Genomic DNA, 14,729 nt, shown 5'->3' on the forward strand with positions numbered 1-14,729 from the left:
GCAAAATTACAATCAAATCCATTCAAAATATATCTAAATTGCACATTTCTATTTAAAATGACTTTCCAGAAAAAAGTTGTGCAAAAGTGTTTTTTTTTACTTGAAAAGCAATTCAAACAGGACCTTTCTATCTTCAAACTACCGCTCATACCACAACATGGCGTATGAAAACTTACTCATTGTTACAAAAAAATTACTTCTTCCTACAACTATCAAATAAGGCGTCAAAGCCTGCTGTATCCAACCCGTATGCGATGGATCTATTGCATTTGATGCAGTGCATTATTTGCACTTACAATCCTTTTATTGTTTCATTTAAGACATTCCACCCCTTCGTAGTTAATTAGTTAAATTTTTACACTACGTCACGGGAGGAAAAAGAAGTCCCCCCAGTTCAACCTAATTCAGAAAATACAACTTGAATCAGTGTCTATTAGAAACAATCCAAATAGGAGGCACAAGATGTCAGCAGTATTATAATTACTTGATATAAAAAACGAAAATTGAATCAAACACAAAGTGTCTCTCTAAGTGAGTTTTAAAATGAATCTCCAGCAGTCAGAGGCTCCGGAACTCAAAACATTGAATGCCTCAAAAAATATCTCAACAACGAAAAGTTGGGTACCTCTTATTGAAAATTTTACACCATTTTAGGTGGAAGCAGGAACTCCAAATTGTGTAAAATGGAACGGTGGAACTCTGAAATCTTGAGATTTTAGTTTTCAATCTAACTAACGAGGCCTCTCTGTTTGAAAACTTCAAGCATTGACACACCAATTTTTGCAGGTGACTCGACCACCGTTACTCCAGCTTCTCGTAGTGTCTTGATTTTGTCTTGGGCTGTTCCTTTTCCACCTGAGACAATGGCTGCAAAATCCAAAAACCACAAATATTACAATGTATGGAGAAACTGGGAAGAATGGTCAGGGCAAGCTGTGTAAAAGAGTTAACACATTAAGAAATAAAGAACTCTTCAATCTAAAAATGTACATACCGCCAGCATGACCCATGCGACGGCCTGGAGGAGCAGTTAGGCCAGCAATGAATCCAACAATAGGCTTATCAGTCCCACTTTCCTGTACCACAATAAACTTCTCAAAATGTTGCACTCTTTAACATCAAATCGATCAACAGATTGGAACCATTTAAAAAATTAGATACAATGACCAAATTAGTTATTCGGTGTGTAGGAGAAAAGGCAATGTAAATCAAAATTTGTAGCTAAAAGCCTAAAACGGCAATATTGGCATGGAAATTTAGTTCATTGTACTTTGACATGAGAAGTAACAGCAGCAATGATATAGGAGAGTATTTAAGGAAGCCAATTCAAATATTATCTGATTCAAAAACTGCTCCTAAGAGCCAATGGAAGTCAAGTCATGTTCTGAAAACAATTAACCAGTAACCCTAATCCAATTAAGCAATGGACGAAGCAAAAATGTTATTCAAAAGTAGCTCGCTCAACTAGTTCATGTCATTCCTGGATCATCTCAATAAACTTCATTAGAAAATGAATATAACGGTTCAACGTCCAAGGAGTGCATTATACAGCAAAACCATTAAAGAGATTGAACAAATCTGGAGGTAATCAATAAAAGAAGCAATGAACTCACGAATTATTGATAATGATGAGTTAGGCAATCAAAATATGTTAAGAAAGCTATACTGATTTTAAAAAGGCCAAAACCTTAATCAAAGCGGCAGCATCCTCTTCAGCAGTTCCACCTATTTCTCCAATTAGAACAATACCTGAAATTCATGAGGCATTGTATCAGACTTTGTAGATCATTATCCACTTCTTAAAGCAAATTAGAACAGGTGGAGGAGAGAAATAGTGACTAACGATGATCCCCAATCCAGCCAGTTCAGTATCATCTATTCATAACGTTTTACATCATTGACTATTCACAAGGTTCCCTGAGTCTATTCTCTTGACTCTAAATAAAAGAATATCTAAGCTTACAATCCTAGTAGCCATGTACCTTTGAAATATTATTATCCTAAAATGGACTAAAAACATATAAACCAGGTCTCACAATCCAAAAGGAAGAGACGACAAGAGAAAACAGAAGTGAATTCGATAAAATAAAAGATCATGCAAATATTCATAATTGTATGTGCATCAGGATTCATCATCTTTTCCCAAATAGAATATCATGCAATCAAAATTTGGAGTAAGAGACAAATAAATCAAAAACATGAATTACCTTCTGTCTGAGGATCAACAAGGAACTTCTCGATACAATCAACAAAGTTTGTCCCATTAAAGGGATCCCCTCCAATACCTACGCAAGTGGATTGTCCAAGGCCAACAGCAGTTGTTTGAAAAACCTAAAAGGCATAAAAATGCGTAAATTAAATAAAAGTACAAGGAGTATCACATGTCACAGGGATGGAAGAAAATAGTAACCCAATAGAGAAGAGGTATCATGTTTTGCTCAGACCATTTCACCATGCTCATCTACTATGTGAAGAAATAAAATAAAATAAAATTTGATAGATGATGAGTGACATATCTTTTCCATAAGCTTTTTTCTTCAATAAAGAATAAATAGTGTGTATAAATGATAGGAAGGTTATGAGAGAATCTATCACTTGATTGATATAACAAAATTAGAACTCACAGCTTCATAAGTCAAGGTACCAGATCGTGATACTATGCCAATGCGACCAGGTTTGTGGATGTATCCAGGCATAATTCCGATTTTACATTCTCCAGGCTTGATAATGCCAGGGCAATTAGGGCCAATCAATCTAGTTTTAGATTGTTTGTTTAAAGCAGCCTTAACTCGCACCTGAAACCCAAATATAGAGATTTTTTACCATTTTGAATAGAAGTTCAATGAACTATCTCAGCCACAATGTACAAATAGTCAACATCCATGCGATAGATCTGTCCCAATAACTTCAACTTGGAATGCAAAATCTAAGCAATTAAACAATTCAATAGAACAACTTTCAATCAGCAATACAGCTATTTATTTGGAACATGGCAAAGTTAGGTTAAATCTAGCTTTATTTTCTCTTATGCACATTCAAGAAACAAGGGGGAGGGGCAATATAAGGCTACAATTTCAACCAACTCTAAAGTACAATAGTAAATATAGTTCACTGCCATATGGTATAATGACTTTCCCTTTTCCATTCCAGCTAACAGAGGCTCGGGCATAAGTAGTTTCTTCTTTTTCTTTTTTTGGTTCATAGTCCAACAAGCTACTCTTGTAGATTATAGTCGTAAGCTTGTTTTAGTATAGAAATGAAAAATATTGGCATATGGTATAGATGATTCACCTTCTACCGTTCCAGTTGACCAGCCTGACAGTAGCTTCTTCTTTGGCTTAAAATCCATGTACAAAACAAGTTCTGTAAATCAATCTCGAAATGCTATCAAAAGAATTCACTCTCTGTTCCCAAGGCCTCTTCTCCAGCATCTTTTGTGGATTAAGACATTAGTTTCTATCCTAAGCGTTTGTGCATAGGGAGTTATCCAACCACTGCTTTCAAACTTTTAGTTAGCTCCTATTTAATATTAACAATAACAATTAGTGCTTTTTTGTCTTCTTTAAGTTAACTCCTTTCCTCTCCCCCTTTGTTGGGATGGCCATGCCAGAAACTTTAACAAGTGACACAATAACATAAGCTGCCACATTTGCTAATTACAAACAACTGGTATTTTTTATAAATAAAAAGAAAAAAACATGCACTGCAGCAACAAAAAAAAATTCCAAGTAGATTTTTCCCATTCTTCGGTATCATAAACAATAAGAAAGAAACCAGGCTGGTATATGTCAATTTTCACTAACCATATCATGTTGTGGGATCCCTTCCGTAATACAAACAACAAGATCTAACTCAGCTTCCATTGCCTCCATGATAGCTGCTGCAGCAAATGGCGGGGGAACATAAATAACTGATGCATTGGCCTTGGTTTCAGCTTTGGCTTCAGCAACTGAGTTAAAAACAGGAAGCCCCAAGTGTTCTGTTCCACCCTTCTTTGGCGTTACACCACCAACCTAACTCAACAAATAAGCAGAACATAAGTCCTGATGATTTCCACTTTTATCAACAGACGATCGACAAAGAAGAAGAGCCGGCAGAAAATCAGGAACCAACAAAAATGAAAACTGTGGGAATGCCCGACTTTAAAAGTCAATTTATAAATATATGGATGAGCATATAAAAGTAGAAAAAATTGCAACGGAATCATTGATTCAAACGAGACACTCTTCAGTCCAGATCTCATGATCTTCGGTTCGGGACACAAACATACATACACCAGGAGAACTAAGCCAATACTTGCAGTTAAGAAATAACATCCCACGCCCAAAAGATTTTTTTATTTAAGTACTGTTCCCTCCACACTCGTATTTTGATTTCAGTTCATTTCTCACCAGTATAACGAGAAAGCTCACTGTCCGACGTTAAGCCAGATCCGTCACATCCAGCGGTTTCCGAGAACCAAATCGAATTGCAGATCAAATATATAGCAGTGCCACACAGTTCAATCCAATCAGATGATTAAGGATCATGGAACGATAATTTCATACTACCTTCCCATTTCTAAGGACAGAAAGCGGGAAATTTATGGAGGCAAACACATTAACGATGCTCTATAAAATTATTTGCCGAAATCAATCTAAAAAACTGAATAACAGAAATCATAACATTAAAAAACATCACGATGCACCAAAAACAAAAAAAATTACCATTTTGGTGCCATATTCGATGGCCTGCTCTGTGTGAAATGTACCGTTTTTACCAGTGATCCCTTGACATATAACGCGAGTGTTCTTATCAACAAAAACTGCCGGTGGAGGTGACGGAGCAGCGGAGTAATGCCGAATCTGCGACGCCGCACGCGAAAACACAGAAGATGATGATGAAGATGAAGAAGTTTTGCGATTAATGGCCGACCCTATGAGCTTGGCAACAGCTTGACGACCCATCGTTTTGCTCCGATTTGGTTCGATTTTCGGCGCAGCCGCCTTCTTCAGAGTATCACACTTGGAATTATATTTTCTTTCCTTCTCACTCGCCTCCTCTCCCGCTCTCTCTTCCCTTTCCCTTTTACTTTTCTTTCTTTTCTTTTTCCCTCTTCCCTGCCTTACATTGCGTCCTTCAATTCTCCTTTTCTGGTTTTTCTCACAGGTTTGGGTTTAGAAATGGGCGTTCCGTTATTACGATTTTGGGCTCTGTTTTCTGGGCCTTTCTGTAGCTAATTGGGCCTTGTATTTTAGGCCCAATCAATGTTGTAATACAGTGACTCTCTTTAAAGCATCTTGTATTATTAACAAAAATAATAAAAATTCCAAATTATGATAGCATACTCAACGAAATTATCGTAAATAGCAAATTTAATCGAACATTTACAACATATAACAAAAAAATTAAATTTTATCAATAGTAGACATTGATAAACAATGATATATTTCAATGACGTTGGTAGACAGCGATAGAAATCAATTAATTTCTATTATTATCCACGATAGAATCTAAAGTTTTGTTATAATTTATAAATATTTTAATTTATTTTATTATTTTCAAAATTATGTTAGATTATTGAAGTGCAAACGAGATCAAACCTTTGTTATTTACAGATAAATAGGATGTCAATTAAGTTAATATTGATTTAACTTTATAATTAAAATCTAATTCTTATTTCAAAGTGAGATTTGATAAGTCTCAAAAGGGTAGGAACCTAATTGTCCATAATTACTACTTGGAACGGTGCAATATTTTATTTTATAATGTTATTTAAATGACGAAAGTATATTTTATAATGTTATTTAAATCACGAAACTATGGAAAATATTAATGGTATAACAAATTTCAAAATCTATATTTACAATCTTGTAATAAATTTGTTATAGAAAAATAAGAACGAAGAATTGAGAAAAAGAAAAAAATAATGAAAGAGGAAACAAGAGGGCAGGGATCCCGGAGAGTAAACTGCAGTTGGTAGCTGACTACAAGCAACAGAAATGGCGCGAGGATCGTCTTCAAAGAAGGACGAAGCAAAAGGAGAAATCAACCCAGAGATTGCAGAGCGAAAGCGGCTCAAGAAGCTCGCATTCTCCAATCACATACTTTCAGAAACCCAGGCAAGGCCCCAGGCTTATCTGAGCCCTTCAGCCACGGTTCTGAAGCACCATGGCAAAGACATTGTCAAGAAATCACAGCGAAAGAACAGGTTCCTCTTCTCCTTTTCAGGCTTGCTTGCTCCCGTTAGTGGTGGCAAGATTGGCGAGCTCAAGGATTTATCAACCAAGAATCCCATTCTCTATCTCGATTTTCCTCAGGTTCGTCCGTTCTTCCTTTCTCTCAATCGCCTTTCTGTTTTTCACTCCTCTGAATTTCTTCAGTTTAGTGTCCGGGTTCGTCTCTTCTCCTTTAGAATAATTTTTGTAATTGTTTGTCATCTTCATCCAGTCCTAAGTATTTGATAGATAAACCCATATCACACTCGAGGTTTTTTTTCTATGTTTTTTATTTACATACTTCTTGCCTTCTGGATTCTACAAGATAGACTGAGAATAGTACTTATATATTTTTTTTGTGGGGAATACAACTTGGAAGGATAGATCTCAGAAAAGACTAGGACAGTATTGGATGAGATAACAGCAACCCAATGGCTAGTTTTTTAAGGGTAAACCAATATATTTGTGGGGGTGTGCTGCTCGGGCTTTTTTTGGGGAGGTCTCGCTGGAAAAGAACTGTAGAACCTTCGTAGAGGAAGCTGCAAATTTTATTTCCACTTGGTGGTGGCTTAGCAACACCATTCTTTGTAATTGTTTAGGGTTTAGGGGTTTGTCAATTGTGCAAAATTAAAGGACAAGCTTTCCACCACAAAAGAACCAAGGCTAAATGATTTTTGTTTTGATATATAAATAATTTGGACTCTGTGAATTTTGTTTTTTGATAGACAAGGTATGATTAATATTTGAGTTTTTTGGTTGATTTGGAGTCCATGGAGCTGTTATCAACACCCATCAATCATTTATCATCATTATATAGTTATTAGAAGTTGATGAAATTAATGTACTATCTAATTAATTATTATAGTTTCTACTAAACTCATATGTCCAGTGATATTTTTTCTCATTAAATGAGATGCTTTGCTTAGTATTTGAGTGCATAGCATTAGAGCGAGTTAAATACGTGGAAATTGTTATTGTTATTGGCTTATTATTTATTTCTACCTGAAAAATGGATGCGTAAGCATATTGTTTGTATGCACAAGCTAACCTGGACACCCACAAATTATTTTCATTCCCCGAATGCCAATGTTGATTTTATGTGGTCATGAAGCATCTAGTGGTGGAATTTTTCTGATTGCTATTTTGTTTGCTTTCCAGGGGCGTATGAAGTTGTTTGGAACTATCATGTATCCGAAGAACAGATATTTAACTTTGCAGTTTTCTAGAGGTGGAAAGAATGTGACGTGTGAAGATTGTTTTGATAATATGGTTAGTCCTTTTGCTTCTGTGTTTCATTCCTTCTATCTTGGGGACTTTATTTTTGTTCATTTCATCTAGTATTTCATTAAAAGTGCAGTTATGACTTGTAAAACCCGTAGCACAATAAATGATGTTTGTAGCTGGTTTCAATTCTTAGTATGATCTGAATGCTTCTTTATGTACTGCTTCCGAAATTCATCTTCGCCGGTTTAAGCCGTCATTTTTTGTGATTTTTCTTTCAAAGATAAAGCAAAATCTATGGTGCAATACAAATTGAGGTTTTCTAAGCCTATTGTCGGAGACCTGTATTTGGGCCGATCCAAAATGATTCTATCATTTTTGTATCTGCAATTCAATATATATGAGCATAGATAGATACATAGACATATGTACTTACCCTTCTTTCTGTTAATTTTTTTAGTAAAACTTTTTATACTTAAATGGTCGATTCTTTTATTCGTGTTATTTTCCACCTTTCAGAATGAAAACAGAGAAATGCTTCATTATCATCTCAATTGCATTTTGAGCAAACAAGTCAAGAATTGGCCACAGCTTGTGAACATCTAGCAAGGTCTTGTCTTAAATGATATGTTTGCCCGATAAAAGTGTGGCAAGAACAATTATCCACCAACAGGAAAAGGAATAACAATCTGTTTAAGTTATCCTGGTGTGTTTGTTAAATGTGATTCATGAAGATAGATACTAGATGGTGTCATTTTCTGTTCCCTGCCAATATTGATCATCTTGAAATTTAAGAACATTTGTTCAGATTCACTATGTTGAATGATGTTCTTAATTTAATCTCTGTACTGTTCTTGGCACTTCTTGTTACTTAAGACATATGACCTTTAAGCATGTACATTATGAATCAACTATACTTTTCTCTGACTGCAGATTGTCTTTTCTGATGCATGGTGGATTGGAACAAAAGATGAAAATCCAGAGGAGGCGTGTCTTGATTTTCCTAAAGATTTGACCATGGTGAGTTTCTTGATAAATTTTAGGCCCTTAAAATCTATGTATTTTTTCTCTAGTACCTCTACATTTGTATGTATAATTCCTGCGAGCATCTCTTTTCTCAAGATCATTTATGAAGCAGAATAATGGAAATGCATCCCTCTAGTCATAGTCTAATTTATGTTGTTAGAGAGAGAGAGAGAGAGAGAGAGAGAGAGAGAGAGAGACTTTGCTAACTCCCAGTGGTTGCATGTCAGGGACAATGTGGAGAATATGACTTTAACGGTGGTGCTGGTGTTACTAGTACGAGTGGGGTTGCTGGTGTTACCAGTACGAGTAAGCAGAGTGTTCAAAGGAAGGGAATCAATCCTGCTGCAGAAAATTCCTTTAAAGGAGAGCATGGAGATGATTTAGTGGGCCTTGAAGCCAGCGTGACAAATTCAATAAAGACTACGCCAGTTAGACATTCTGAAAGATCTGCCAGAAAAGTATTCAAGTATTACACTTTGCATGTACTGTTACCATGTAGTTCTTATCTTATTCTCAACAAGGCAGAAACCAATAGGGTTTCTGGTCAAATAGTATTTTGCATCAATTGTCTTATTTATCAACAATCCGTACCTTGATTGGTAGAAAAATTTGCTGCATGACCATGAGTATAGATACATATTTAACACTTGATTTATGATTTTAAAAGTTTTAACTTTAAAATTTGTTTTTCAAAGAATCCACACGTGTTTAGCTTGTCTGGGGTTTTCATAGCCATAGGTGGCCTCTGTTTCAGAGAGAGCATTCTGTGAGTTTGTGTTGCTGTCTTCTGAGAGGTTAGCTTGGGAAAAAATTTTCTTCAAGACATGGAGAACTCTTGAAACGAAGGTGATGGTTCTTAAGGAAAGTACAAAAAATTTACCATGCGTTCGAGAGGCTCACTTTACTCTCTGTACCATTTCTAAAATATGTCTATCCCCATGTCACCCAATCTATATTATTTATGAACTCTATACCCTAAAAAAGTTCATTAACCAATTATTAGTCTAACATTACTAATTTTCCTAACAGCTTATTTGTTAAATATTTTTTCAATTATTTTATTTTCTGTGATTTTAGCTAATTGGGGAGCCTATTGTAACTTTGACTTGTGGGAAGCTTTTGCCTTGGGTTATGCATTTTGTTTATGAATGAAATTAGTTTCCGTAAAAAGAAATGTCCACATTCTTGGAGAAAGTGCCACCAGTTTGTACCATTGCGGTGTCATTACATCTGTATCTACTGTCTTCTATTATTCCCAAACATATCAGGATCAATTTACTTTATGGAAATTGGCAGAAGCAAACTAGATGTTAGGAGGCCATCAGTACAAATACCATTTTCAATGATGGCATCGCCCCTCTCAAGTAAAAACAATATACATATATTGTTAGTAGTAACATTTTGAATTAATGAAACCAGCACCGAATTTGTCCTAGATGTTTTTCTAGCTCAACTACCTAAAGTCCATCCGGAATTTCAGATTCTTTCACTTGATCAGCTTGGCCGTGGTAGTTTCTATACAGTACATTGGTTTTTATTTATAATTCTAATAACCGGTGCAAACATGAAACAAACAACGGAACATTGAGTCCATCTTTTGTCATGTTGGTTGACAAATAGTCTCTCAACAAATTCAGATCAAATGTGAGTTAACGCAACTTCTTTAATCTCATATATTCCCATTCATGTTGAGGCTTATGTCAGTTAACTTTATTGTGATCTGTCCCGAAGAAATAATTTTATTATTATTATTATTTTTTTTCTTGTTAAGTTTTGCAGAGGCTTCTTCTGAGGATGAGTCTGCTGGCACGGACGCTGATTTGTCTGAAGGAGAAGAAAAAAATATTGTCATACATGAGCCTTCAATTGGAGATCATGCTAGTGAAAATATCCCATCTATGATTCTTGAGTAGTTTGTTTTAATTCATCCTCCGCAATTTTCTATTATTATTGATTGTCTTAAAATTTGTCTGCTGCTGTATGTTTCAATTCCTTAATTGATTACTACAGACGGAAGATATCTCTGTTGAATCTATAGATGAAGATGCTGTGAAAATTAAACCTCCTTTTCTTGAAGGAAATCAGACATCAATTTCTAAGGAAAAGAAAAGTTTTCGGGCTAAGGGAAGTGCTCAGAGTGATACTCGTGGACTTGTCCAGCCTACTTTACTTAGTTTGTTCAAGAAAGTGGAGGAGAAGGTAACATCCGAATACCTGTACTTAATATGTGGAAATAGGTTGCTGGCTTGGAATCCATTTACTGTTACATTTAGGGGCTTATTAAAACTAGTAGTTATTTTTCTTGATGCAAAAGGAAATGATCATTTAAAAACCAATGAAAGAACAAGCAAGAGCTGTTACAACGTAGCTATTGAGGAACCAAAAAAAAAAAATGCTCCTCAAACTATAAAACACTTGGCGAAGCAAAGGAAAGACATTTACCTCCCCTTTGGTTGTTAACAACGGTAATGATGTTTTACAAAAGTCAGTTAAAAAATGATCGTAATTCTAGAGAAAAGTATAAAGTGTGTTAGTTACTTACCTTTTACAGAGAATGTGAGACAACATGCTCTTAGAGAAGACAAAAAACATAGTAAAGAGATGCTATTAAAAAGAAAAGACCATCCGAGATTTTTTGAAAACACGATTGTTTCTTTCCATCTAAATTACCCAACAAATTACTGAAACTGCAAATTCCAAAAAGCTCTCAATCTTATACTAGCTAGTAACTCCTCCAAATTGTCCTATCCGAACAATGAACTTTATATCTTTAAGGCTTACATATATTTGAAATGAATGCTTATTGTTTTCAGAGGACACCAAGAAGTTCAAAGAGGTCTTCAGCTCCCAAAGGTTCTAATATTTTCCATTGATTTTATCATCACGACACGAGAATACTAAAGTAACACCAAATCTGCAAAATTGGTTGCCTACAGTTTCTACCCAAAAGATGCAGCTGTCTGGTTCAAAGCAAAAGATTGACCAGGTGATGACAAATCTTCATTTTTCAATCACGCCTTTTCTCCTGAAAACGACTAACAGATTATCATGTACTTTCAGGATGAAGGATCAAAGAAAAGGAGGGTTGTCCGGGGACAAGGTGATGCAATCTTTTATGATCTCTCCATTTACTTACTGCTTGTTGAAATCTCTAACAGCTTAGATATGACAATATTGGCTTGCTGAATTTGTCATCTCTCTTGTACCCTGGGTTCTCATGGAAATTATATCAGGATTGCTCGAGAAATCATACAACTTCTGTAGTAGATCTAATAGAATATTGACTCCCATTTTGCAAGATACATGTGCATTAGTATTTGGACTAATTTTCTGTGTGCTATATTTGTAGTCGGTTTATGCAAATTTGGGTTCTGGATTACCTGGTGTAGCTTTGTAATCATGTTCAGTTGACTGTGTTTATATGGTATGTTTACATGGTTGGTTGATGCATATTAATATTAGCTTGAACGTGCAGGAGGAAAAGCCCAGAAGAAGGATACAGAATATGAGGTACTGGTACCATTTTTACAAATTGTGCTTTTAAAAGATTTGCTGCTTTATTAACCTCAGGATTTCTTATGTGCACTATTCCAACTTGGAGTGGACATGCTTCCCAAAGTTATTATATAACTGGACAAATTTCCATTACTTATAGCTCCAACAGCTAGAGGTATCTTAAAAGCAATCAACTTGAGCATGTTTGGTATACCAACTGCAAAGTGCTTTAAAATGCACTTTTAAACATTTTAAGCACTTGAAAGTCATTCCAAAAACTTTTAGCTGCGGATGAAAATGTTTCATCACAAGTAATACTTTTTGCTTCCTAAGTCTCAAAGTCTTACGTTTTTTTAAAAAAATAATATTTTGTTATTTATTTTTTCAATGAAATTTTATGTGTTAACACATGATATTTCTGAAATGGTCATCGTTAGTTTTTGCTTGGTGACACTAACAAAAAACCTTAAATAGTTTTATGTTAATTATAAAAAGGCCCTTGGCATTCTTCAAACTTGAAAGAATTTCAACCAGCAATTCCTTCTCATGTGTCTCATCTTACAAGTGAGACCTTTTAGAATTTAGTTTAAAAGGATGTTTGCTTCTGTGTTTTGGGTCTCATCCAAATTTAGTTCATGACTTTCAAATGTTTTAATAGACCATAAATTAATTCTGATTGTTAGTTTCAGACTGATATTTATTCAATTCGGTTCCATAATAATGTGAATATGTTTCCAATAGAGAGGAAAGACTAATTAAGGGGGTTTTTTCCCTTCGGAAGTAACAATAAACTAACTGTAGGCTAATTTAAGATTTATTGGACATTTCTAACTGGTGAGATTAAAATAAAACGAGGACCAAAATATTGTGGTGAACTAGTATTATAACCTAAATTTTTATATGCTCTGAATTGCAAGTACATGTAGTTTGTTTCTATTTACTACTCTCAAGTCACGATTCAGTGCGGGATGAAATGGTTGACGGTAGATATCACTGTAGACTTTATTTATCTAAATCTTGTAGGTTGAAGATGAGATCGAAGATTTGTCGAGCTCTCAAGAGGTGAGTGTTCAATGGCTATTTTATAACCTACATACTTCCATGATTTCTTAGGATATTGGACTGGAAGTTAGTGGGCCCTAGGTTTGTAGTCATTTTGGAGTCTGATGAAAATATTTGACTGAACTACTCCTTTGCTATTACATATAATCAATGTCTCATTTTCCTTTGACTATTAATTTTTTGGCTTAGTTACCCTTTAAAAACTCTCTCTCCCTTGTGCCCTACACCATGGTTGTTAGAAAGTTGTCATTTACTGTAATTTTTTATTTCTATGTAATATTAAGAAAAAAACAGGCTTTCCATTTTTTTTAGAAACAACAGCTTTCATGGAGAAAGAACGAAAGTATACATGAGCATATGAAAAAGAAATAACTCAGCCCACAAAAAAAGCAATACCCGCTCCAAGGAGTTCTTAACTTTGCAAGTTAACACCTATAAAATAGCTAAAACCGAAGTGTACGAGGAAACATGGAAGCAAACAAGGGACCAAATTTCACTATGTTCCTTTTCCACCCTTCTAAAGATCCTACCATTCTGCTCTGCCCATAAAACCCACGAGATCCCACACACCTCACCTAACCTCAAAAGTGATCTTTTTCCCCACGAGGCGAATTGAGGAGGAACGAGATAATGCAATCCTAATCCTCAACTCCTCAATGATTCTTATCAAACTCTGTATGGAATATCATGATTCTTTATTAACTCCTCAATCATAGCACTAATGGTCCCTCTAGCAAACAAATGAACAACTAAACATAGTTCTTGATCGTCATCACCAATAAGCGTTCACATTGTCAAACTTTTCAAATGCAGGTGATTAAATTAAAGCGTTTGAATAATTCAGCAATTAAACTTTAAATGGGAGTCAAAAGATGAAATCAAAGTGAACTTATCATTTAGGGACCAGATGGATAGTTTAACTAGAACACATTCCTTTTAGCTTTCATAAATATTGATTATGATCTTCCACATTTTTGCTCACAAGTTCATTTGTCATCCAGGACACTGATGAAGATTGGACAAGTTGAGGTTGTTACCATTCTAACAATGGTAAGCCACACCAGCAGCTCGAATTGCATCATTGCAGGGATTATATTCAGAATTCAGAATGCTCGAATTGCTCTACCAGGTTCTTTGATGCCGCTGGCTAATTGAAATTAAAGAAATTTGACCATAAGATGATATTGAAAAGTTTTTATCATAAAGTTAGGCAATGTAAAATTATGTTTTTTATATACTTGAGAGATCAACTGTTACACTTCCTAGAAACCAGACCAAGTTTAAGGTTAAAAATATTCACAAGATTTTATGCAGATTGTTGTGCCTTTGGATAATATGATCCAATTTGTTACCATTGTTTCTAGGCTATTCTGGTATAGATAATAGATGTAACCAAATCTAAAAGTAGCTTGGTTGTTTGACATAAGAGATTATAGGCTCAAAATCCCATGCTACTTGTTAAACTCAGAAACACAAGTTGTGAATGTGAGCCCATCCTACTTGTTAAACTCAGGAACACAAGTTATGAATGTGAGCCCATGCTACTTGATAAACTCAGGAACACAAGTTGTGAATGTGAGCCCATGCTACTTGTTAAACTCAGGAACAAAAAATAAATAGTTGGATTGGTAATAACTACAGGAAAGTAATTGGGAGAGTTACAAGAATAACAAAGGGATAAATGTAGTGAGAAGTGACTTGATGCGAATAAGGATTTAATACACTTTT

The 14,729-nt window shown here is 35.1% G+C and overlaps 2 protein-coding genes across 3 annotated transcripts; one reads left to right on the forward strand and one right to left on the reverse strand.

Moving 5' to 3' along the window:
* Positions 1–412: 412 nt before the first annotated feature.
* On the reverse strand, positions 413–5,146 carry LOC101206269 (succinate--CoA ligase [ADP-forming] subunit alpha, mitochondrial). Its single transcript, XM_004137481.3, has 7 exons — positions 4,707–5,146; positions 3,804–4,013; positions 2,625–2,795; positions 2,208–2,331; positions 1,688–1,749; positions 995–1,076; positions 413–867 (listed from the first exon to the last, which is right to left on the reverse strand). The coding sequence occupies exons 1-7, from the start codon at positions 4,944–4,946 to the stop codon at positions 728–730; spliced, it is 1,029 nt and encodes a 342-aa protein (XP_004137529.1). The 5' UTR covers positions 4,947–5,146; the 3' UTR covers positions 413–727.
* A 702-nt stretch (positions 5,147–5,848) lies between these two features.
* On the forward strand, positions 5,849–14,352 carry LOC101206504 (DNA-binding protein RHL1). Of its 2 annotated transcripts, XM_031888527.1 has the most exons (13): positions 5,849–6,299; positions 7,356–7,466; positions 8,352–8,438; positions 8,672–8,910; positions 10,216–10,331; positions 10,453–10,643; positions 11,258–11,297; positions 11,381–11,430; positions 11,505–11,544; positions 11,920–11,954; positions 12,100–12,114; positions 12,963–13,001; positions 14,003–14,352. In XM_031888527.1, the coding sequence occupies exons 1-13, from the start codon at positions 5,982–5,984 to the stop codon at positions 14,027–14,029; spliced, it is 1,308 nt and encodes a 435-aa protein (XP_031744387.1). In that variant the 5' UTR covers positions 5,849–5,981; the 3' UTR covers positions 14,030–14,352. The 2 variants fall into 2 exon arrangements, with proteins under 2 accessions (XP_031744387.1, XP_004137530.1); XM_004137482.3 differs by lacking the exon at positions 12,100–12,114.
* The last annotated feature ends 377 nt before the right edge of the window (positions 14,353–14,729 follow it).

This window comes from Cucumis sativus, chromosome 1 (genome assembly GCF_000004075.3).
Source record: "Cucumis sativus cultivar 9930 chromosome 1, Cucumber_9930_V3, whole genome shotgun sequence".
NCBI classification, from domain to species: Eukaryota; Viridiplantae; Streptophyta; class Magnoliopsida; order Cucurbitales; family Cucurbitaceae; genus Cucumis; species Cucumis sativus.